Source organism: Tachyglossus aculeatus, chromosome 19 (genome assembly GCF_015852505.1).
Source record: "Tachyglossus aculeatus isolate mTacAcu1 chromosome 19, mTacAcu1.pri, whole genome shotgun sequence".
In the NCBI taxonomy this organism is placed as follows: Eukaryota; Metazoa; Chordata; class Mammalia; order Monotremata; family Tachyglossidae; genus Tachyglossus; species Tachyglossus aculeatus.
Genome location: NC_052084.1, coordinates 96,128 through 119,357, shown reverse-complemented (window position 1 = coordinate 119,357; position 23,230 = coordinate 96,128). Strand labels below are relative to the sequence as shown.

Here is a 23,230-nt window from a genome sequence, read left to right as displayed (position 1 = left end):
AGAGTCCCGAGCTACAGTGGCAACAGAACTGCCCCACAACGGCCCCTAGGAAATTAGTCCAAGACTGGATGCTCCGGGGAAGGTCTAACATTCTGGGCACTCTATCCCCACCGCCCCCAATGCCTCTCAGATCCACCACCCCTTACCCTCACCCCCGATGCCAAAGGCTGTGATGCCGACCATCGCCGGCCCCCAGGGTCCCCACCCCTAGAATTGGCCCTGGAAGTCACAGGACCCCGAGTTACCCCAAGTTCCCCAGGGTGGGATCGGGTCTCTGGCTGGCCCTGCCTCTCTAGAACGCAGCCAGACAGCCCGGCCGACCCCATTTCCCACGAGGACCAGAACACTAACTCCCAGCACTGCTTCGAGACCCACCGGCTTGGGAGTCACAAGAGGTAGAAGCCGAGCACTGGAGGAAGCCCGGGGAGGGGAAACGTACCAGAATCTTTTCGGTATTCAGTGAAAGCAAAGATTCACAAGGAGGCGATCCTCTCGACTCGCAGTCCGAGTCGTGGAAGCTCAAAAAAGACGACTCTGCAAGGCACAAATATTTCCCATCTCATCTCTCGCCGTTGGCCCACCTTCCCCATCCTAGAGGCCCACGGCCCTCAGCTGTGGCTGGAGTTTCAGGAAATGGCCCGGCGGCAGCCAACGGAGCAGTCCGAAACCTGCTCCTTAGGGATGGCCGCCACCATGGTGAGTTGAGCCGGATCCGATAAGGGACCAGCCGGGCACTTCCCACTGAGCGCCGGGCCCAAGGGGCACCCGGGGAAAGACCAAGGAAGGGAGAAAAAGAGCCCCCACGGGGAGACAGAGCCAGGACTCGGGACACAGGGGTAGGGGGCAGAGCCAGGCAGCAAGGGGCTGGCGGAAGGGCCACTACGCAGAGGTGGAGGAGCGGTCAGTCCCTCCCTTCCTCCCCACCCTCAATCTTGATCATCGGTATCCTGGTGGCAGAGAATGTCCGGGGCCAATGATTCTTCACAAATTCGGTGTTAGCAAACCCTGCTAGCCCCATGGGGAGGAGGGAGAACGGAGTAGCGCTCTCAGAAGGGTGGGATTATCAAACCCAAGCCCACTGGGTGCTCTCGGCCTTGCCAGGAGGCGAAGGGTGACAGCCAGTGTCAGGGACTTTGGGTTTCTGACCACCTAGATTCATTCTCTTTCTGGGGCCCTGTATGTTTGCGGACAAGACAGGAGTCAGCCATCAGCCGGGGACCACTTCGAACCGCAGGGTCCAGAAGAACAGATCCCAAGAGCGGCTCAGCTCACCCAGGGCCCCAGAGAGTCCAAGGCAGCAGAGTTGACCTGAAGGCCCGTGCCCTCGCCTGACCTTCCCTCGCAACTCTCTGCCGTAAGCATCGCCTCCCGCCCGCCACTCCCCTCCAGTCTCCACCCCAATGTGAATGTGAAGATTCGACGTGGCCACTGTGCTGGTCCATACATGTACAGAGGCAAAAAAAAAAAGAGCGGGGGCGTTTTTGCAAGCGCCTTTCTAAGTTCCTAGGGCAAAATGGTCCTGGACACCGCCCAGAAAGAACTGAATCCTGTGAGTCACGCTTCCTCGGCCAGAACGCCGGGGAAAACAAGGGTCGGAAAGCCGAGCTAGCCCGGAAGAGCTCGGGAGAAAGCCCGGGGAGAGTCACCGAAGGAAGAGAATGACTGCAGGGGAAACCATCGCCCCACTGATCCGGGCCCCATCCTCAACACAAGCTCCACTAGATCCCAGGGTGCCCCACCCTGGAAGCTGCCCCACAGTTACCGAGAAGCAGAGCGCCTTAATAATAACGATGGTATTTAAGTGCTTACTATGTGTCAAGCACTGTGCTAAGCGCTGGAGGAGATACAAGGTGATCAGGTTGTCCCTCATGGGGCTCACAGTCTTGATCTCCATTTTACAGATGAGGTAACTGAGGCCCAGAGAAGTGAAATGACTTGCCCAAAGTGACACAGTGCCTTACAGACAGGCAGAGTGAGAGGGGGCAGCTTGTCTGCAACCGGACCTGTTCCAGAGGGACCCCGGGTCCCGAGATCGGAAGAGGAGGGGGAACTCCAAGTTTACCAGGTGTTTGGTCCATCCATCAACCCATGCATCCATCCATCAGCAGCCCTTACCGAGCGCCTAGGGGTGCACAGCACTGGACTAAGCACTTAGGAGAGTACAATCGAGTCAGAGGACCTGGCGATCCAGGTGGTGAAGTCCAGACTGGAGAGGGGAGGCCATTTTTCACTGCTGGCCCTTCCACTTTTTTCCTTAATGTATTTGTTAAGCACCTCCGATGTGCCAGGCACTCTCCTAAGAGCTGGAATAGATACGAGCTAATCAGGAGGGATACGGTCCATGTCCTATATGGGGATCACAGTCTTAATCCCCATTTCACAGATGAGGTGACTGAGGAATAGAGAAGGGAAGTGACATGCGCAAGGTCTCACAGCAGACAAGTGGCAGAGCCCTATCCACTAGGCAACATGGCTTCTTCTCCTCCTTCCTCCCACCTCCCACTCCCTTCCCCTGCCCACAGTCCAAAGTTCTTGAAGTCGGAACAGGAAACTGACATCACTTTGTTGGGAAAAGGAGCTGCTCTTTGTTTAAAAGAGGAAAAGAAACAGCCCCTTTGGGGCCCGAAACCTAAATTTTAAACTCGGTAGAGTTTCTGATTTCACAGTCTCAGTGCCCTGTAAATGAACTGCTCTCTGCTCACCCGGCTGCAGCAAAGCCACGGGGCTAACTAGCTTTTCCTTCTGAAGAGCGCTGGGACACCCCCCAACCATCGGAGAACATGCCAGGCAGTCGACTAGTAGATCCTGTAGCCCAAGCCAGAAGCAGCTTGGCCTGGAGGAAAGAGCCGGGCCTAAAAGTCAGAGGTCGTGGGTTCTAATCCTGGCTCCGCCACCTGTCTGCTGTGTGACCCTGGGCAAGTCACTTCAATTCTCTGTGCCTCAGTTCCTTCGTCTGTATAATAATAATAATGATGATGGTATTTGTTAAGCGCTTACTATGTGCAAAGCACTGTTCTAAGTGCTGCGGGGGATACAAGGTGATCAGGTAGTCTCATGTGGGGTCACAGTCTTCGTCCCCATTTTACAGATGAGGTAACTGAGGCACGGAGAAGTTAAGTGACTTGTCCAAAGTCTCACAGCTGACAAGCAGCAGAGCCGGGATTAGAAGCCATGATCTCTGACTCCCAAGCCCGGGCTCTTTCCACTGAGCCACGCTGCTTCTCATATAATGGAGATTAAGACCGTAAGTCCTATGTGGGGCAAGGATCGAGTCCAACCTGATTATCTTTTATCTACCTCAGCGATTAGTAAAGCGTCTGGCACTTAGTAAACCCTTTACAACTACCAATAAAAAAAAAAAAGTAAAAAATAAAAATCCAGTGGATCCTGGAGTCCAAGACCTGGAGGCAGGACCTTTGCTGACCAGAGGAGACCCTCAGTTCGGCCCTCTGGGTGTGGGCTGCTCCCCTAAGGAACAGGGTCAGGATTCCAGTGCTCCCCATGGGAGCAGCAGTATGGCTCCACCATTCCAGAGAAGCAGCGTGGCTCAGTGGAAAGAGCCCGGGCTTTGGAGTCAGAGGTCATGGGTTCAAATCCCGGCTCTGCCACTTGTCAGCTGTGTGACTTTGGGCAAGTCACTTAACTTCTCTGGGCCTCAGTTCCCTCAACTGTAAAATGGGGATAAAGACTGTGAGCCCCCCGTGGGACAACCTGATCACCCTGTAACCTCCTCAGCGCTTAGAACAGTGCTTTGCACATAGTAAGCGCTTAATAAATGCCATCATTATTATTATTTACTTGCTGTGAGACCTTGGGCAAGTCATTTAACATCTCTGGGCCTCGGTTCCCTCATCTGTAAAATGGGGATTCGATACTTGTTCTCACAATGTGAGCCTCACGTGGGAGATGATCTTGTATCTACCCCAGAGTGTAGAACAGCGCTTGGCACGTAGTGAGCGCTTAACAAATACCACCGTGATGATTATGATAATTAGGAGCACGGCAAAGCATGTTCAGGGTAGCGAAGGTACACGGTAAAGTGGGTCAAAGGGGCAAGCCGATAAGAAGCCATTTAATAGGAATGGGCCAGCCAACAGCATAGCTAGCTCAAAGGCTCTGGAGCCACCACACAGGGCAGAATCTTTAGGTGAACACGGGTGTCCTTCTGACTCCGAGGTTGGCTCGGCCCCGGGAGGTGGTGAGTCTGACACGACCCCCGACAAAGGTTGACCTCTTATTCCCTGATCCTGGCCCAAAGAAGAGTTAGGAGAAAAGACTCAATTCCCAGGACACCTGTTTCATCCGACTCCACACACGGGCTATTCATGAATGCACAAGTGTACATGAAGGACTAAAAACAGAGAGACTGAAGATGTAGCACCCCCAGGAAAGCCTGAAAAGGAGAGTCACTGGAAACAGAAGGAAGAATGAGGAGACTAGAAAATCAGCCAGAGAGAAGAGACAGAAGGAAACACACACACGCGTGCACGCACACCCCTCCCTTCCTCCCATCCATCTGCAGGGGCTCACGACAACCAAATTAGGAAGAGAAAGCAAAGCTTTTCTGAACGAGAGCGAGATTTGGTCTTTGGAGTTCGAAAGATATGTCTTACTTTATTACTAACCAAATACGAGCCTGTTTGCTTTAACCTAACCCCTTTCTTTCTTTAAAACGCCTGGGAAATGTGGTTATTACACGCTGCTTAACTGATCACCCGAGTTAAAGCCGTTGAGCCAAATGAAATCCGGTGGCCACCTACATGTTTGGGCAGAATGCAGAGCTAGGATTCAAGCTGTCAATTTAATTGTGAAATTATTCACAGTTAAATTCCGAGATGGGTGTGAACTCTGTACTTAAAACAGAACGGTAATAGAGGGAAAAAAGACAGCACTTCCTTTAAAGATTTTCAAGGAATGGATAAAGATTAACTGCCAGCCCAAGCATCCCTCCTGGGTTCGCTGAAGCTAAACTGTCTGGTAGTGGTTCTTCAAATAACATAGGATAAAGTTGCCCACCTCTGCCCACTGCTCTGCCTGGGAAGCCAGTGTCGGGGCTTGTGGCAACATCGGAGGATCCAAGCACCTCACATCTCCTTGAGGACTAAGCCTGGGTCAAAGAGTAGGAAACTCAGAGATAGCCTAAAGGAAAGCAGGAAAACAGCCCTAAGCAAGCCCCAGGAGGAGAAACATGGACAGGTCCAGCAGTCCTGGCACTGCCCCTCTGCTCTCCACTCATAATTATGCTATTTATTTGGCGCTTACTATGTATCTGCTGGGGTAATAATAATAAGAAGAAGAATGACATTTACTAAGCACTTACTATGTGCAAAGCACTGTTCTAAGTGCTGGGGAGGTTATAAGATGATCAGGTTGTCCCACGGGGGGCTCACAATCTTAATCCTCATTTTACAGATGAGGGAACTGAGGCCCAGAGAAGTGAAGTGACTTGCCCAAAGTCACACGGCTGACAATTGGTGGAGCCGGGATTTGAACCCATGACCTCTGACTCCAAAGCCTGGGCTCTTTCCACTGAGCCACGCTGCTTCCCTAGAGCAGGGAAGAGAGGAGAGAGAGATAGGCAGGTCAGACAGTCTTTGTACCTACCCCAGCGCTTAGTACAGTAATTAGTACATTGCACTTAACAAATACCACATTGTTATTATCATTATTCCTTGGGGCTCACAGTCTAAGGGGGAAGGAGGAAAAGCATTTCATCCCCATTTTACAGATGAGGAAACTGAGGCACAGAGAAGTTAAGTGATTCGCCCCAAGGTCACACAGCAGGCAAGTGGCAGATCCGAGATTAGAACCCAGGCCCAGGATTTTTTATTATTATTATTACTATTACTATTAATTCATTCAATTGTATTCATTGAGCACTTACTGTGTTCAGAGCACTGTACTAAGCACTTGGGAAGTACAAGTTGGCAACACACAGAGACGGTCCCTACCCAACAGTGGGCTCACAGTCTGGAACTGGCATTTGTTAAGCGCTTACTATGTGCCAAGCACTACACTGAGCGCTGGGATAGATACAAGATAATCAGGCCTCACACGAGGCTCACATGCTAAGTAGGAGGGAGAACAGGCACTGAATCCCTATTTTACAGATGAGGGAACTGAGGCACAGAGAAGTTAAGTGACTGGCCCAAGGTTACAATGCAGACAAGTGGCTATGAGCTCGTTGCGGGAAGGGAACGTGTCGTTTTTTGTTGTATTGCTCTCTCCCAAGCGCTTAGTACAGTCCTTTGCGTACAGTAAGTGCTCGATAAATATGACTGAATGAATGAATGGCAGAGCCGGAATTAGAACCCAGGTCCTCTTAATCCCAGGCCCAGGATCTTTCCTCTAGGCTACGCTGCTTCTCTTCCAGTATAATCTTGGTTCCCGTGCTGGGGAGGGGAGGGCCGGCTCTGGGCCTGGGAGGAGTTGGCAGTTTTTACCCAGGATAATAATAATAATAATAATGATGGCATTTATTAAGCGCTTACTATGTGCAATGCACTGTTCTAAGCGCTGGGGGAGGTTACAAAGTGATCAGGTTGTCCCACGGGGGGCTCACAGTCTTAATCCCCACTTTACAGATGAGGGAACTGAGGCCCAGAGAAGTTAAGTGACTTGCCCAAAGTCACACAGCTGACAATTGGCAGAGCGGGGATTTGAACCCACGACCTCTGACTCCAAAGCCCGTGCTCTTTTCCACTGAGCCACGCTGCTTCTCTGGACTCCAGGATAACCCCGGAGTCCAACCCCAAAGGACAGAGCATGGGCCTCAGAGTCAGAAGCATCTGGGTTCTAATCCCGACTCCGCCTCTGGCCTGCTGTGTGACCCTGGGCAAGTCATTTCACTTCTCTGTGCCCCGGTTACCTCACTTGCAAAACGGGGATTAAGACCGTGAGCCGAGCCCCACGCTGGACATGGGCTGTGTCCAACCTGATTTAACTTGTACCTACCCTAGGGCTTAGGACAGTGCCTGGCACATTGTAAGCACTTAACAAGTATCATTCCTACCCCCTGCAAAAAAAAAATAAAGTGGTTTCTACCTTCAATCAATCAATCAATCGTATTTATTGAGCGCTTACTGTGTGCAGAGCACTGAACTAAGCGCTTGGGAAGTACAAGTTGGCAACATAGAGAGACAGTCCCTACCCACCAGTGGGCTCACAGTCTAAAAGGGGGAGACAGAGAACAAAACCAAACATACTAACAAAATAAAATAAATAGAATAGATATGTACAAGTAAAATAAGTAAATAAGTGCCTTCCTTCTGAAGGTCACTTTCTGGGTAGGATGGAGACATGGGGCAGGTCTGGGGGAGAACTATGCAGCTGAGAAGGGGTTCCTGTCTCCCCCTTCTAGACTGTGAGCCCACTGTTGGGTAGGGACCATCTCTATGTGTTGCCAACTTGCACTTCCCCAGCGCTTAGTACAGTGCTCTGCACACAGTAAGCGCTCAATAAATACGATTGAATGAATGAATTCACTTCTCTGTACCTCAGTTCCCTCATCTGTAAAGGGGGGATTAAGACTGTGAGCCAAGCACTTAGTACAGTGCTCTGCACACAGTAAGCGCTCAATAAATACGATTGAATGAATGAATGAATGAGCCCCTCGTGGGACCACCTGATTACCTTGTATCTCCCCCAGCGCTTAGAACAATGTTTGGCACATAGTAGGCGCTTAGCAAATGCCATCATTATTATTATTATTCTAATCCCGACTCCGCCACTTGTCAGCTGTGTGACTTTGGGCAAGTCACTTCACTGGGCCTCATCTGTACAAGGGGGATGAAGACTGTGAGCCCCCCGTGGGACAACCTGATCACCTTGTAACCTCCACAGCGCTTAGAACAGTGCTTTGCGCATAGTAAGCGCTTAATAAATGCCATCATTATTATTATTATTAAGACTGTGAGCCCCCCGTGGGACAACCTGATCACCTTGTAACCCCCCTCCAGCGCTTAGAACAGTGCTACGCATATAGTAAAGGCTTAACAAGTACCAACATCCTCATTGCAGTGTCTGGCCCATGGTGAGCGCTTAGCAGATTCATTCAATCGTATTTGAGCGCCTACTGTGTGCAGAGCACTGTACCAAGCGCTTGGGAAGTCCAAGTTGGCAACATATAGAGACGGTCCCTACCCAACAGCAGGCTCACAGTCTAGAAGGGGGAGACGGACAACAAAACAAAACATATTAACAAGATAAAATAAATACAATAAACATGTACAGATAAAATAGAGTACTAAATGCATACAAACATATCATAATCATTTATGTTATTTTATTAACATGTTTTGTTGTCCGTCTCCCCCTTCTAGACCGTGAGCCTGCTGTTGGGTAGGGACCGTCTCTATATGTTGCCAACTTGTACATCCCAAGCGCTTAGTACAGTGCTCTGCACACAGTAAGCGCTCAATAAATACAACTGATTGATAGAAGGGGGAGACGGGCAACAAAATAAAACATATTAACAAGATAAAATAAATAGAATAAACATGCACAAATAAAATAGAGTAATAAATGCGTACAAACATATATCCAGGTGCTGTGGGGAGGGGAAGGAGGTAAGGCGGGGGAGGGGGAAGAGGGGGAGAGGATCATCATCCTCTGTGGCTCAGTGGCAAGAGCCCGGGCTTTGGGGTCAGAGGTCATGGGTTCAAATCCCGGCTCTGCCAATTGTCAGCTGGGTGACTTTGGGCAAGTCACTTCACTTCTCTGGGCCTCAGTGACCTCATCTGGAAAATGAGGATGAACGTGAGCCCCGTGTGGGACAACCTGATCACCCTGTAACCTCCCCAGCACTTAGAACAGTGCTTTGCACATAGTAAGCGCTTAATAACTGCCATTATTATTACTGCAGTGTGGGGCCCACGGTGAGCACTTAGCAGATACCATTATTCATTCATTCATTCAATCATATTTATTGAGCGCTTACTGTGTGCAAAGCACTGGACTAAGCGCTTGGGATGTGGGGACGTCTGCTGTGTGACCTTGGGCAAGTCACTTAACTTCTCTGAGCCTCAGTTACCTCATCTGTAAAATGGGGTTTAAGACTGTGAGCCCCCCGTGGGACAACTTGATCACCTTGTATTCCCCCCAGTGCTTAAAACAGTGCTGTGCACATAGTAAGCGCTTAACAAATGCCATCGTTATTATTATTATTATTATTACAAGTTGGCAACATATAGAGACAGTCAATCAATCGTATTTATTGAGCACTTACTGTGTGCAAAGCACTGGACTAAGCGCTTGGGATGTACAAGTTGGCAACATATACAGACAGTTAATCAATCACTCGTATTTATTGAGTGCTTACTGTGTGCAGAGTACTGTACTAAGCGCTTGGGATGTACAAGTTGGCAACATCTGAGACAGTCAATCAATCAATCGTATTTATTGAGCGCTTACTGTGTGCAAAGCACTGGACTAAGCGCTTGGGATGTCCAAGTTGGCAACATATACAGACAGTCAATCAATCAATAGTATTTATTGAGCGCTTACTGTGTGCAGAGCACTGGACTAAGCGCTTGGGAAGTCCAAGTTGGCAACATATACAGACAGTCCATCAATCAATCAATCAATTGTATTTATGGAGCGCTTACTGTGTGCAGAGCACTAGACTAAGCGCTTGGGATGTCCAAGTTGGCAACATCTAGAGACAGTCAATCAATCAATCGTATCTATTGAGCGCTTCCTGTGTGCAGAGCACTGGACTAAGCGCTTGGGGAGTACAAGCTGGCAACATCTAGAGACAGTCAATCAATCAATCGTATTTATTGAGCGCTTCCTGTGTGCAGAGCACTGGACTAAGCGCTTGGGGAGTACAAGCTGGCAACATATAGAGACAGTCAATCAATCAATCAATCGTATTTATTGAGCGCTTACTGTGTGCAGAGCACTGGACTAAGCGCTTGGGATGTCCAAGTTGGCAACGTAGAGAGGCAATCAATCAATCATTAGTATTTATTGAGCGCTTCCTGTGTGTAGAGCACTGGACTATGCGCTTAGGATGTCCAAGTTGGCAACATAGAGAGACGGTCCCTACCCAACGGCGGGCTCACGGTCTAGAAGGGGGAGACGGAGAACAAACCACGTTAATTAAATGCCATAAATGATTGTGATTATTCTCCTGGTGTCCCCCCCGCCCCGCCCCCCGCTGCTCACCGCCGCAGTCGTCCGAGTAGCGGGCGGCCCAGGCCGCAGGCTCCGGCAGCGGCGAGTACAGCTCGGGGCCCGGGGCCGCCAGGCCGGACACGGACCGCGGCAGCAGCAGCAGCAGCAGCAGCACCGGCGGGAGCGGCAGCCCGGAGGACCTCCGGGAGGAGGAGGAGGAGGAGGCGGCGGCGGCGGCGGCGGCGGCAGGTGCCATCATCCCCCACGGCGCATGCGCAGCCGGCCCCGGCCTCGCAGGGGGAGGAGGAGGAGGAGGAGGGGGAGGAGGAGGAGGCCGCGCTGCCTTCCGGAAGTTGTAGTTCATTCATTCATTCAGTCATTCATTCATTCAGTCAGTCAGTCAGTCAGTCAGTCGTATTTATTGGAGTGCTTACTTTTGTTACTTTTGCGCCTGGCAGGGCACCAATCCTACTTCATAATTAAGCCGCCATAGTGATCTTTTGCAGGTACTTATTTATTTTACTTGTACATATCCAGGAGGCCTTCCCGGCCATCGACCCCCGGCCCACGTCCACCCCCGGGCCCGGAATGCCCCCAATCCCTCTGCCCCTCCGCCAAGCTAGCTCTCTTCCTCCCTTCAAGGCCCTGCTGAGAGCTCACCTCCTCCAGGAGGCCTTCCCACACTGAGCCCCTTCCTTCCTCTCCCCCTCGTCCCCCTCTCCATCCCCCCATCTTACCTCCTTCCCTTCCCCACAGCACCTGTATATATGTATATATGGTTGTACATATTTATTACTCTGTTTATTTATTTTACTTGTACATTTCTATTTTATTTTGTTAGTATGTTTGGTTTTGTTGTCTGTCTCCCTCTTCTAGACGGTGAGCCCACTGTTGGGTAGGAACTGTCTCTATATGTTGCCAACTTGGACTTCCCAAGCGCTTAGTCCAGTGCTCTGCACACAGTAAGCGCTCAATCAATACGATTGATTGATTGATGGATTAACTAAATCCTTTCCGTTCTACCTTCACATCGCTGCAGTTCGCAAAGCCCCCGCTTGGAGCGCGCCCTCCCGGCCCCGCGGGGCGGCCGAGACTACAAGTCCCAGAAGGCCCCGAGGGGCGGCCGAGACTACAGGTCCCAGAAGGCCCCGCGGCGCGCCCGCCCGGCCTCGCGGGGCGGCCGAGACTACAAGTCCCAGAAGGCCCCGCGGCGCGCCCCAGGCCTTTTCCCGCCCAAACCGGGAAGAGGCGGCCGCCGCCTGAGGAGGCGACGATGGCGGCCGCCCGGTACCGCTGCATCGAGTGCCATCGGGAGGCCACCGAGCTCTACCGGGACTACAACCGCGGGGTCCTGAAGATCACCATCTGCGTGAGACACGGGGATGATAATAATAATAATAATGATGATGATGGCATTTATTAAGCGCTTACTACGTGCCAAGCGCCGTTCTAAGCGCTGGGGAGGTTAAAGGGGGATCAGGTTGTCCCACGGGGGGCTCACAGTCTTCATCCCCATTTGACAGATGAGGGAACCGAGGCCCAGAGAAGTGAAGTGACTTAATAAAAATAATAATAATGATGGCATTTATTGAGCGCTTACTACGTGCCAAGCACTGTTCTAAGCGCAGGGGAGGTTACAGGGGGATCAGGTTGTCCCACGGGGGGCTCCCAGTCTTCATCCCCATTTTACAGATGAGGGAACCGAGGCACAGAAAAGTTAAGTGACTTGCCCAAAGTCACATAGTTGACAAGTGGCAGAGCCGGGATTAGAACCCACGACCTCTGGCTCCCAAGCCCGCGCTCTTTCCTCTAAGCCACGCTGTTTCTAGTACAGTCAGTCAATCGTATTTATTGAGTGCTTATACTGTGGGCAGGGCCCTGTATTAACTGCTTGGGACCAACAGTATAACATCTTCATCATCATCAATCGTATTTATTGAGCGCTTACTGTGTGCAGAGCACTGTACTAAGCGCTTGGGAAGTACAAGGTGGCAACATATAGAGACAGTCCCTACCCAGCAGCGGGCTCACAGTCTAAAAGGGGGAGACAGAGAACAAAACCAAACATACTAACAAAATAAAATAAATAGAATAGATATGTACAAGTAAAATAAATAAATAAATAGAGTAATAAATACGTACAAGCATATATACATATATACAGGTGCTGTGGGGAAGGGAAGGAGGTAAGATGGGGGGATGGAGAGGGGGACGAGGGGGAGACACATTTCCTGCCCACAAGACCCTTACAGTCTAGCGGAGGAGACAGACATTAATATTAATAAATGAATTACGGATATGGACTTAAGTGCTGTGGGGCTGTGAGTGGCGGTGATGAATAAAGGGGGCGAGTCAGGGCAATGCAGAAGGGAGTGGGAAAAGGGAAGATAAGGGCTTAGGGAAGGCTTCTTGGAGGAGATGTGCCTTCAGTAAGGCTTTGAAAGCGGGGAGAGTCATTGTCTGTTGGGGATGAAGAGGGAGAGCGTTCCAGGCCGGAGGCAGGATGTGGGTGAGAATTCGGCGTCAAGATAGGCAAGATGGAGGTACAGTGAATAGAGTAGTCTTCTAGACTGTGAGCCCACTGTTGGGTAGGGACTGTCTCTATATGTTCCCAACTTGTACTTCCCAAGCGCTTAGTACAGTGCTCTGCACACTGTAGGCGCTCAATAAATACGATTGATTGATTGATTGATTGGCATTAGACGAGCGAAATGTGCGGGCCGGGTGTAGTAGAGTAGCGAGGTGAGGTGGGAGGGGGCAAGGTGATTGAGTGCTTTAAAGCTGACGGTAAGGAGTTTCTGTTGGATGCGAAGGTGGATGGGCAACCACTGGAGGTTCTTGAGGAGTGGGGAAACATGGAGTGAACGTTTTTTGTAGAAAAATGATCCGGGCAGCAGAGTGAAGGATGGAGTAGAGCAGGGAGAGACAGGAGGCTGGGAGGTCAGCAAAGAGGCTGATATAGTAATCAAGGCGGCAGAGGATAGACGCTTGGATTAACGTGGTAGCAGTTTGGATGGAGAGGAAAGGGAAGGGCAGCGTGGCTTAGTGGAAAGAGCCCGGGCTTTGGAGTCAGAGGTCATGGGTTCGAATCCCTGCTCCGCCACATGTCTGCTGTGTGACCTTGGGCAAGTCACTTAACTTCCCGGAGCCTCAGTCACCTCATCTGTAAAATGGGGATGATCATCGTCATCGTCAATCGTATTTATTGAGCGCTTACTGTGTGCACAGCACTGTACTAAGCGCTTGGGAAGTACAAATTGGCAACATATAGAGACAGTCCCTACCCAACAGTGGGCTCACAGTCTAAAGTGATTGTGAGCCCCACGTGGGACAACCTGATCACCTTGTATCCCCCCAGCGCTTAGAACAGTGCTTTGCACATGGTAAGCGCTTAACAAATGCCACTATTATTATTATTATTATTATTATTATTATTATGGATTATAGCAATGCTGTACACACAATGCTCTGCACCCAGTAAGAGCTCAGTAAACATCATTGATCGATTGATCGGAACCACGAGCCCCAGCCCCTTAGGCCTCGCAGCTGAAATCCGGGGTGTGGGGGGGGAAGGCCCTGCCGGCAAATAGCTTAACATCTAATGAAGGAAATGGCAGGTACGGGTTGTACCCACAGCAGGAGCAGGAGGAAAAAATTAAGATAATTTCCATTTTAAGACAAACTTTTGGAACTAAAAGTTAGCTATTTTCAATATGCTGAAAAGCATGGTAGCGGAAATGCTACAAGGCTGGAGGTGTGGTGTGGGGAGGGGAGGGGACGTAGGTGCTTCTGAGCAGGCAGGCTTGCCTGTCCTACAATAACCCCGTCTCCGATCGTTTCAGAAATCTTGCCAGAAACCCGTGGACAAGTACATCGAGTACGATCCTGTCATCATCTTGATCAATGCCATATTATGCAAAGCCCAGGCCTACAGGCACATTCTTTTCAATACACAAATAAATGTGAGTTACGCGCGGTTTGCCACCGAGCAGTCGGGCCCCTCTCCCCGGCTCCACCACTTGTCTGCTGTGTGACCTTGGGCAAGTCACTTAATTTTTCTGTGCCTCGGGGTCCTCATCTGTAAAATGGGGGTAGAATCCTACTCCCTCCTGCTTAGACTGCAAACTCCATGTGGGACGGGGCTTGTGTCCAACCTGATTGTCTCATATCTTCTCCAGCGCTTAGTACAGTGCATAAATGTGATAATAATTGTATAATGGGTGTAAGGATGTTTCCCACTGCGAAGCCCCCAACCCCTGTAGTGGAGACTTTAGTGGTGGGGGGTGCGGGGGGGATGACAACGTCACAAGCACCTTGGCTCTACCCTGTGGAGGAGCCAGAATTAGGCAGTTGGTCGGGGGGACAGCAGAAACTAGGATTGAAGGGGCTGAGGAGGAATTTCTCCACCATTGAGCTGAGGGCCCCTGCAAAGCGGGGTCTCCTGCGGTAGGAATAGGGGAGGGGGAATAATGATGGGGGTCTCTTTTCTCCTGGAGGCTTAAATAGGAAGAGCTGTGGGAGCATTTACTAGGTGTGCACTGGCCTCAGAGCACTGTCCTAAGTGCTCGGGAAGTCCAACAGAAGCAGGAGACACGTTCCCTGCTCGCAGGGGGCACCGACTTAAAAATACGTACAAATACAGTGATCAAGATAAATCGTAAATGAATGTACAGTTAAATAAGCGTGTATACAATAGTGCCCAAGACAGATTATAAATAAGTTCCTAAGTGCTTAATAAGAATAATAATAATGATGGTATTTGTTAAGCGCTTACTATGTGCAAAGCACTGTTCTAAGCGCTGGGGGGATACAAGGTGATCAGGTTGTCCCACGTGGGGCTCACAGTCTTAATCCCCATTTTACAGATGAGGGAACTGAGGCCCAGAGAAGTGAAGTGACTTGCCCAAAGTCACACAGCTGACAATTGGCGGAGCCGGGATTTGAACCCCTGACCTCCGACTCCAAAGCCTGTGCTCTTTCCATTGAGCCATGCTGCTTAAACCCCTAGAGCGGTCTGTCCCGTCTGGTGGAGTTGAAGCTCCTTAAGGGCAGGGGTCATAATAATAGTAATAATAATAATGGTATTTGTTAAGCGCTTACCATGTGCCAAGCACTGTTCTAAGCACTGAGCACTGTGCCTGCTGACTTCTGTTATACTCTCAGGAAGGTTTAGTATAGTGCTCTGCACCCAGTCAGTGCTCAATCAATACTATTGATTGAAGGTGCAGGAGGGACCTTCAGGCCTCCTCCCAACGCCTTCCCTTTCTAGACTGTAAACCCGGTGTGGGCAGGGATTGTCTCTCTTTACTGCTGAATTGTACTTTCCGAGCACTTAGTACAGTGCTCTGCACACAGTAAGCGCTCAGTAAGTACAGTTGAATGAATGAAAGTCCCCACTCTTGTCATCCACGCTTCTCTGCAAGATGGGGCGCTGCCCGGGATTGAGCAGAGCTGAAAAGACTCTCCTCCCTGACAGTTGTGCCCCTATTTACACTTGCCATGCGATGTTCTACGCAGAGTAATAATAATAATGATGGTATTTGTTAGGCGCTTACTATGTGCCAAGCACTGTTCTAAGCACTGGGATGGATACAAGGTTATCAGGTTGTCCCACTTGGGGCTCATAGTCTTGATCCCCATTTTCCAAATGAGGTCACTGAGGCACGGAGTCACCCAGCTGACAAGTGGCGGAGCCGGGATTAGAACCCAGGACCTCTGACTCCCAAGCCCGCGGACTTGTTCCTCACAAAGGACTCGTGAGAATTAAAAATGACCAGAGGGAGGTACAAGCCAGATCTGGATCCCTTGTGCATCAGCCGCGTGTCCCCGCTCGCGGGCTCAGTTCCCAGCAGAGGAGAGATAACGTACTCGGGAGCGAGGAAAGGATCAGCTTGTGGCCCTTAGTCTCCCAGGATCTGCTAGTTTCGTGGCAACTTTAAACCCTTTGGACTTTCCATTCAATTATCCATTTGCATTCCTGTTCTTAATATGCTGCCTCCCGTGGGGCCCTGTGCAGATTGTTGAGAAACAGCTGTTTGGGAACAGGGTGAACAGGGATCCATAAATGATTTGCCATCCTGGGCCCGTTAACCCTTAGAACATTTGAGCTGTTTCCCGCCCGAAGCACTTGCCCTCCGTTTTGCCAGATCCATGGGAAGCTGTGCATCTTCTGTTTGCTCTGCGAAGCCTACGTCCGGTGGCTGCAACTGCAGGACTCCAGCCAGAGCCCTGACCCCGATGACTTCATCAGATACGCCAAGGAGTGGGATTTCTACAGGATGTTTGCCATAGCATCTCTAGGTGAGGACATTCGGTGGCATCTGTGGGGGCGGGGGGAGATTCTAGCCCCTGGAGGGGTGAGCTTAGTCCAGTGAGACTTTGTGGGTCGGGCTGGGTTGCAGCAGCGTGAATGAGGGCCCAGCCACGCCTTGGACTGAGAAATGGGGCAGCTTCACACTGAAGTGGTGCCGGTTGGTGCCCTGGATTAACAATTGTGGGATTTTTTTGTTGTTGTTATTAAGCTTTTTATGTGCCAGGCACTGAGCAAGCTAATCAGGTTGGACATAGTCCCCGTCCCACTTGGGGATCACACTCTTAATCCCCACTTTACAGGTAAGGTAACAGGCCCAGAGAAGTGAAGTGACATGCCCAAGGTCACACAGCAGACAAGCGGCAGAGCTGGGATTAGAATCCGGGTCCTTTCGACTCCCAGGCCCGAGCTGTATCCACCAGGACACGCTGCTTCTCATGTGAGCAGCGAGGGCGGCTACAGAAACGTTTAATCTTGATGTGTCGTTCCCCCAGGGTCAACTGACTCGGGGCCATCACGGATTTGCCTCTTCTCTGATGTTCTTTCAGGCCGTGGCTCTGATGGCCTTCACACTTGGGCTTTTTGTTTCCTTGTCAGAGCAAACCGCGTTTTTCACGGGCATCTTTACGGTGCTGTGGCTGGCCCGACTCCCGGCCCTGGGCACGGCCTCCAGCTTCATCCTGCTCCTGAAGGCCCTGCTCTTGTCCAGCTACGGGAAGCTGCTGCTGATTCCGGCCGTCATCTGGGAGCACGACTACACTCCTCTGTGCCTGCGGCTCATCAAAGTATTCGTCCTGACGTCCCACTCGCAGGCCGTCAGAGGTACGGTCTCTCCCCGCCTCGGCGAGACGGGAACGCGAGGGGTCGTGTCTCTTGGGGCTCCCCTGGGGAATCAATCAGTCCATCAGTGGTATTTAATGTTGCCAATTTGTACTTCCCAAGTGCTTAGTACAGTGCTCTGCACACAGTAAGTGCTCAATAAATACGATTGATGATGATTTAATGAGCACTCACTATGTGCAGAGCACTGTACTAAGCACTGGGGAGAGTACAATACAACAGAATTAGCAAACACGTTCCCCGCCCATAACGAGCGTACAGTGTTGGGGACGGGGTGGTTGGTGAAGATTGGCCCTGCACCGTCAGCTCTGTGGTCCAGTCACGGCTTAGCTCCCAAGGGGCTTCTCGGAGCAGCGACCGGCATAAATAAATAGCATTTACAGATCGCCTACTGTGTGCAGAGCACTGTAATGATAATAATAATTGGGGTATTTAAATGCTTACTATGGGCCAAGCACAGAACTAAGCGCTGGGGTAGCTTCAAGATAATCAGGTCCCCACCTGGGGCCCACAGTCCAAGTAGGAGGGAGAAGAGGTAGTGAATTCCCATTCTGCAGATGAGGAAACTGAGGCCCAGAGAAGTGGAGTGACATGCTCAAGGTCACACAGCAGACAAGTGGTGGAATCAGGATTAGGACCCAGGTCTCCTGGCTCTCAGGCCCGGGCTCTTTCTATTAGGCCATGCTGCTTCATGCACACCATACTAAGCACTGGGAAAGAACCTGTACTTCCCAAGCGCTTAGTACAGTGCTCCACACACAGTAAGCACTCAATAAATACAATTGAATGAATGAATGAAAGTAGACCTGGCCTCCCACGGTGTCCCGGCAGAAGTCCGCTGAGCCTCCCCGAGCAGGAACGCTGCCCGTTCCCTGAGTCCCACCGAGGGATTGGCAGGAGTGCTGAGCGTCCGGTGGCAGCCCGCGCTTTGGGGGCGTGAGGGAAGGTTTGCGGCCTCGGGCACGTCCAGGGCAGCTTCCGGGGCCGGGCTCGAGCGGCCTGCAGAGCGCTTCTATCACTCCGGGGAAACCTCCTGAGCTTCCGCGCTCGACCGCGAGGCTGGCCAGGACCGCTCCCTGCCTGTTGTCTGGGAGTCTTCTTGTTGAAAACCCAATCCGGGGGAAAGAAGTTTATGATTTTGGTGGGCTGGTTACCCCTCCCTCTCCAGGCAGCAACAGTTCAAATCCCAAAGAACCATCCTACAAATTGGGCTGTGAGATGTTTTACGTGACTAGAGCTTTTTGGGCACCGTGTCAATCCATCGATCATATTTATTGAGCACTTACTATGTGCAGAACACTGTACTAAGCGCCTGGGAAAGTACAGTACAGCAGAACTAGCAGACACGTTCCCCTGCCCGTAAAGAGTGTACAGTCTAGAGAGGGAGACAGACATTAATATCATCAGTCGTATTTATTGAGCACTTACTGTGTACAGAGCACTGTACTAAGCACTTGGGAAGTACAAATTGGCAACATATAGAGACAGTCCCTACCCAACAGTGGGCTCACAGTCTAAAAGGGGGCTCACAGTCTAAATCCCCTCAATCCAATGCCCATAAGGACTCAACAAGCAATAGGTGGTGGCTATCATTCTCCCTACTTATTCATTAATATGAATAAATAAATAATTTATAATATATAATTCAAAGACGTGTACATAAGCACTGTGGTGTTGGGGGCGGGGAGAATATCAAGTGTTCAAAGGTCACAGTCCAAAAGGGAATAGTGATTGCCACTCTTCAGGGGTTGAGACATGTTCACGCGGTCGCTGGCCAGAGCCTGAAGGCCGTGGTCACCCGCGGTCGCCGATCATCTGGGCCGGGGCCCTGGGCTCATGTGGCATCTGGATCTCAGGGCGGGGTGGGGTGGGTGAGGCCTTGGGGGAGTTCCAGGAACCATCGCTGGGTTTGGGCCACTGGACAGCCAGGCAGGAGTCCCCGCTGCCGTTGGGACGGATTTCCGAAGCAGGGATGTGTGTAGGCACAAAGCTGACCTGGAACCTAAGCACGGGTCCTTGGGCCCGGCCCAGGCTGAGAGCAGCGATGGACGGTTTGAAAGGGGCAGTCGTCTGGCCCTCCCCGCGGGGGTCCCACGGTGATTTGGGCCAGGGAGGATAGGGCAAGGCAAGCAGGCAAGGGCTCGAGCCTGGGAACCAGTAGGGGACCCTGACGATGGGTCGGGGGTGGATCGGTGAGGGGCGGGCCGGGGCCGGCCGGTCCCCGGGGAGGCGGCTCGGCCCCGGGAGGCAGGGAGCTGAACCGGCTTCGGCGGAGGCCCAGGAAAGAAAGGTCTCAGAGGAACGTGGTCTTCTCTCCGGCAGTGACGCTGAACATCAGCCGGAAGCTGGCGCTGCTGGCCATCCTGGGCGGCCTGGTGTTGGAGAGCAGCCTGGTCTGCCTTTTCCAGAGGATGGGATGGGATGTGGGCGGCAGCTGTCCGGTCTATAAGGCATAGAGTCGATGCCCAGCAGAGTGACACACAGCCTTCTTGGGGCCGGTCCTGCTGGCCGAGAAGAGCCCTCCCGGGAGCGGGCACACCCACGCCTGCACGCGCGCCTGCCCTCACCCTAAATCTTTACAGCGAGTCGGAGGATGCAAGAGTCACCCGAGTGGCTAAACTCCCGGTTGACCCAACTACCCCAGGTCCCAGCTTTAGGGTCGGAAGCAGGGAATTGGATCAACGTGGTGCCGAAATCAGAACGGACGGGTGGCAGCTTTGGGGAGGCCCCTGCCAGCCCTCGGTCCAGAGCGCCTGTGCTGCCCTGCCCAAGCATCTGTTTAAGGAACTGTGGCAGAACTGCCATGACTGGCAGAGCGTCTCCCCGCCCGGGGAAGGGCCACCAACAATTCCAGCCCCAGCTGGGAAACGCTGCCAGAGGGAGCAAAGAGGCAATGGTTCTGGGATGCACCTGCAGCCACCTGGAAGCACGTGAGTCCACTGAACCTTGTCTGCTGCCCCAGAAATCTGGCCTCTGGCTCATGCGCACCCAGCCCCTCAGCCTGGGCACCCCGGCAGAGAGAGCCGCCACGGTTCCTTTCGGCAACCGCCTCTCCTGCCTTGGGCTTTTTGATCGGGGTGAATAAAGTGTGTTTGGTCTCAAGCTCCGTTCTGGCAGTATTCTTCAGTGCCCCGGGGGGCAGCAAGAAACAAGGAAGGATGTTGAGGGATGAAGTCGGCACCGTAGAGGGGAAAACCCGATGAGAGCTGATTGTGCACCTGCTCTGTGGACTCCAGGCTGACAGGAAGAATCCCAACCCCTGGTCATCCGCCTCCCATCCAGCAGCGGCTGCTCACTTCTTCTTCACCCGTCCTGGCCCGACGACCTGAGCCCAGTGGCACCCAAGCTGGTCTCCCACCAGCCCCCCCTCTAGCTCTCTGGGGCATGAGAAAGCCCAGAGGCCTTGTTTCTCGCCAGAAGTGAGATTGAGGACGGGAATGGGCAAGCCACTTACCTTCTCTCTGCCTCAGTTCCTTCGCCTGTAAAATGGGGATTGAGACTGTGAGCCCCTTGTGGGACGGGGACTGGGTCCAACCTGATTAGCTCGTATCTAGCCCAGCGCTTAGAATAGTGCTCGACACATAGTAAGCCCTTAGCAAATTCCATTATTATTATTATTATTATTATTATTATTATTAGGTCGGCAGCTTAAAGCCACACCTGGCCCGGTCCAGGCCTGGCCCACGCTCTTGGAGAGTAGGCTGACACTCTGGCCTCCGCCCCTCTAATTTGGCTGCTCCTCCCTTAGACCAGCTTCAGGGGGTCATTTCGGGGAACAAATTGTACCCCAAACGGGAAGCGTAGAGGAAACTCTGGGAAAATGGAGTACTTCCTTTCAAGAAATCCTCTTAAAAGAAATGTTTCACCTTTGAACATAAACTTAAAAAGCCCCGTATTGCCACCGGGTGGCAGAAATTAGAAACAAGTCCCGCTTTTCCTAGGAATTGCTTCCCGCCCTCTCAGGGAATTTTTCATCACCACTGGTATTCAAGTAGAGAGAGCTAGGCCGGGACCCATCAAGGAAGGAGTCATGCGTCAAGGCTTGAGCTCAGGCTGGCAGCCTCCGCCGGGATGAGGACGGTTCCCAGTAAGCGCCCGGCATGCCAGGCTGGGAAAGAGCTGCGTCTTCCCCGGCACCGTCCTTTCCTCCCGGGCTCTTCGGCCAATGCCTGGGTGGGAGAGGGAGGAAGGGAGAGCACGGATGGAGTTGGTGCCTGGAGAACAAACCTGGATTTCAGAGGCACTGTTTCCAAGTTGGAGACCTTTGCCTCAGCTGGCTGCTCTTGACCAGCTTGGGAAGGAGTCTGCACACAGTAAGAGCTCCGTAAATGCCATTGATTAATCAGTGTCGATGAGGCCCTTCCTAGGCACCCTGATTCTCAAGCTTTGTCACCCCTTCGCTGGGCTTTCTTCCCTGAATCTCCCTGCTGGAACAAGCTTTTTTACCCTGGTGGCCCAGGACGATAGCCTAGGACAAGCAGACTGTGGGGCTTGCCTTATAGAGCACAGTGAGTGCCGGGAATCTTAGAACAGAAATGTCGGGGAGGAGAAAAAGGATCAAGGAGATGAGCTCTGCCCTGCTGCTGGCTAATCTCAAAGCTGCTTATCACCGAAAGCAGAGCGAATAAAACCCTTTCAGAGGGCGAGGCAAGATCTAGGTCTTTGTGCAGCCCTAGTGTCCCATGGCCTCTGAGGGACCAGAAAGACCCTTCTCTGTGACCCCATAGGGGCTCCAGCCTGTTTGCTGCTACCCTCCTCCCCCAGCCGCCCTACCTCCTGCTTTCTTGACACCTTTGAATGATCAGGACACGGAGAAGTGAGAAACGCATGCCCAAGGAAGGGTCCCTCGCCACCCGCTCATCTTCCTGAAGAGCAAAGGAAAAGTTCTGCGGGGTGCAGGCTCAAAGGGGAGGGTGAGTCGAACTCAGGCTGGATGCCAAGGCCCCGGGCCCTGTTCCAGTCACCACCCTCTAAGGTTGACTCCCCAGATGGTGACTCCCTCTGTTCCACCAGAGAACCTGGGAAATACAAAGCAGGGAGGAGACGCGTTCCCTGCCCTCTCTTTAATGGGGGAGGCAGGCATGGAAGCATTTACAAATCGAGGAATCAGAATATGATTATCCAAATTATGCAAAAGTGCTGAGGGAGGTTGAAGTCCTAGCGGAGGGGGATGCTTTTATATGACTCAGGGGGTTGGGAATTAATTGGGGAACGCTGGTGAGGCTGTAGGGCCGACCACGCCCCCCTCAACTCCAATTGCCACCTCCCTGGTCCTGGAGCAAGGGTGAGTTTCAGTGGATGAGTTAGGTCGGTGACCCTTTCCTAGCCAAGATCCAACTGATAATAATAATAACGTTGGTATTTGTTAAGCGCTTACTATTTGCAAAGCACTGTTCTAAGCCCTGGGGGGAACACAAGGAGATGAGGTTGTCCCATGTGGGGCTCACAGTCTTAATCCCCATTTTACAGATGAGGGAACTGAGGCACGGAGAAGTGAAGTGACTTGCCCAAGGTCACACAGCAGACATGTGGGGGAGGCGGGATGGCATTTACTGAGGAGTGCACACTTTACTAAGGGTTCAAGCGTTCTTCAGAAGCAGGATTTATACCATGCCTTCAAAGAGTTTACAGTTTAAAGGGGAGCGGGACAGGAAAAACGTATTTACAAGTGGTGGGAGAACAAAAGTGTCAGGATGAAAGAGCTCTACTAAACAGGAATATCCTTACGCAAGTGCCGAATGGGGCACGGTGTGGTCCGGTGGAAAGAGCACGGGCTTAGGATTCAGAGGACGTGGGTTCTAACCCCAGCTCCACCACTTGTCTGCTGTTTGACCGTGGGCAAGCCACTGAACTTCTCTGTGCCTCAATTACCTTATCTGTAAAATGGGGATTAAGACTGTGAGTCCCATGTGGGACAACCTGATTACCTTGTATCTACCCCAGAGCTTAGAACAGTGCTTGGCA

At 51.8% G+C, this 23,230-nt stretch overlaps 2 protein-coding genes across 2 annotated transcripts in view; one reads left to right on the top strand and one right to left on the bottom strand.

Moving 5' to 3' along the window:
* Positions 1–10,593, bottom strand: part of TTC13 (tetratricopeptide repeat domain 13) — a 36,408-nt gene extending 25,815 nt beyond the window's left edge. The window contains exons 1-3 of the mRNA XM_038761382.1: positions 10,589–10,593; positions 10,168–10,316; positions 440–534 (exon numbers count right to left, since the gene is read on the bottom strand). Of these exons, the coding sequence (XP_038617310.1) occupies positions 440–534; positions 10,168–10,316; positions 10,589–10,593 (249 nt within the window). The remainder of the gene's footprint in view (positions 1–439; positions 535–10,167; positions 10,317–10,588) is intronic.
* Positions 10,594–11,363: 770 nt separating this feature from the next.
* Positions 11,364–20,368, top strand: ARV1 (ARV1 homolog, fatty acid homeostasis modulator). Its single transcript, XM_038761130.1, has 5 exons — positions 11,364–11,485; positions 13,959–14,078; positions 16,263–16,416; positions 17,024–17,248; positions 19,589–20,368. Exons 1-5 carry the CDS (start codon positions 11,390–11,392, stop codon positions 19,720–19,722), a joined length of 729 nt encoding a protein of 242 aa, XP_038617058.1. The 5' UTR covers positions 11,364–11,389; the 3' UTR covers positions 19,723–20,368.
* The last annotated feature ends 2,862 nt before the right edge of the window (positions 20,369–23,230 follow it).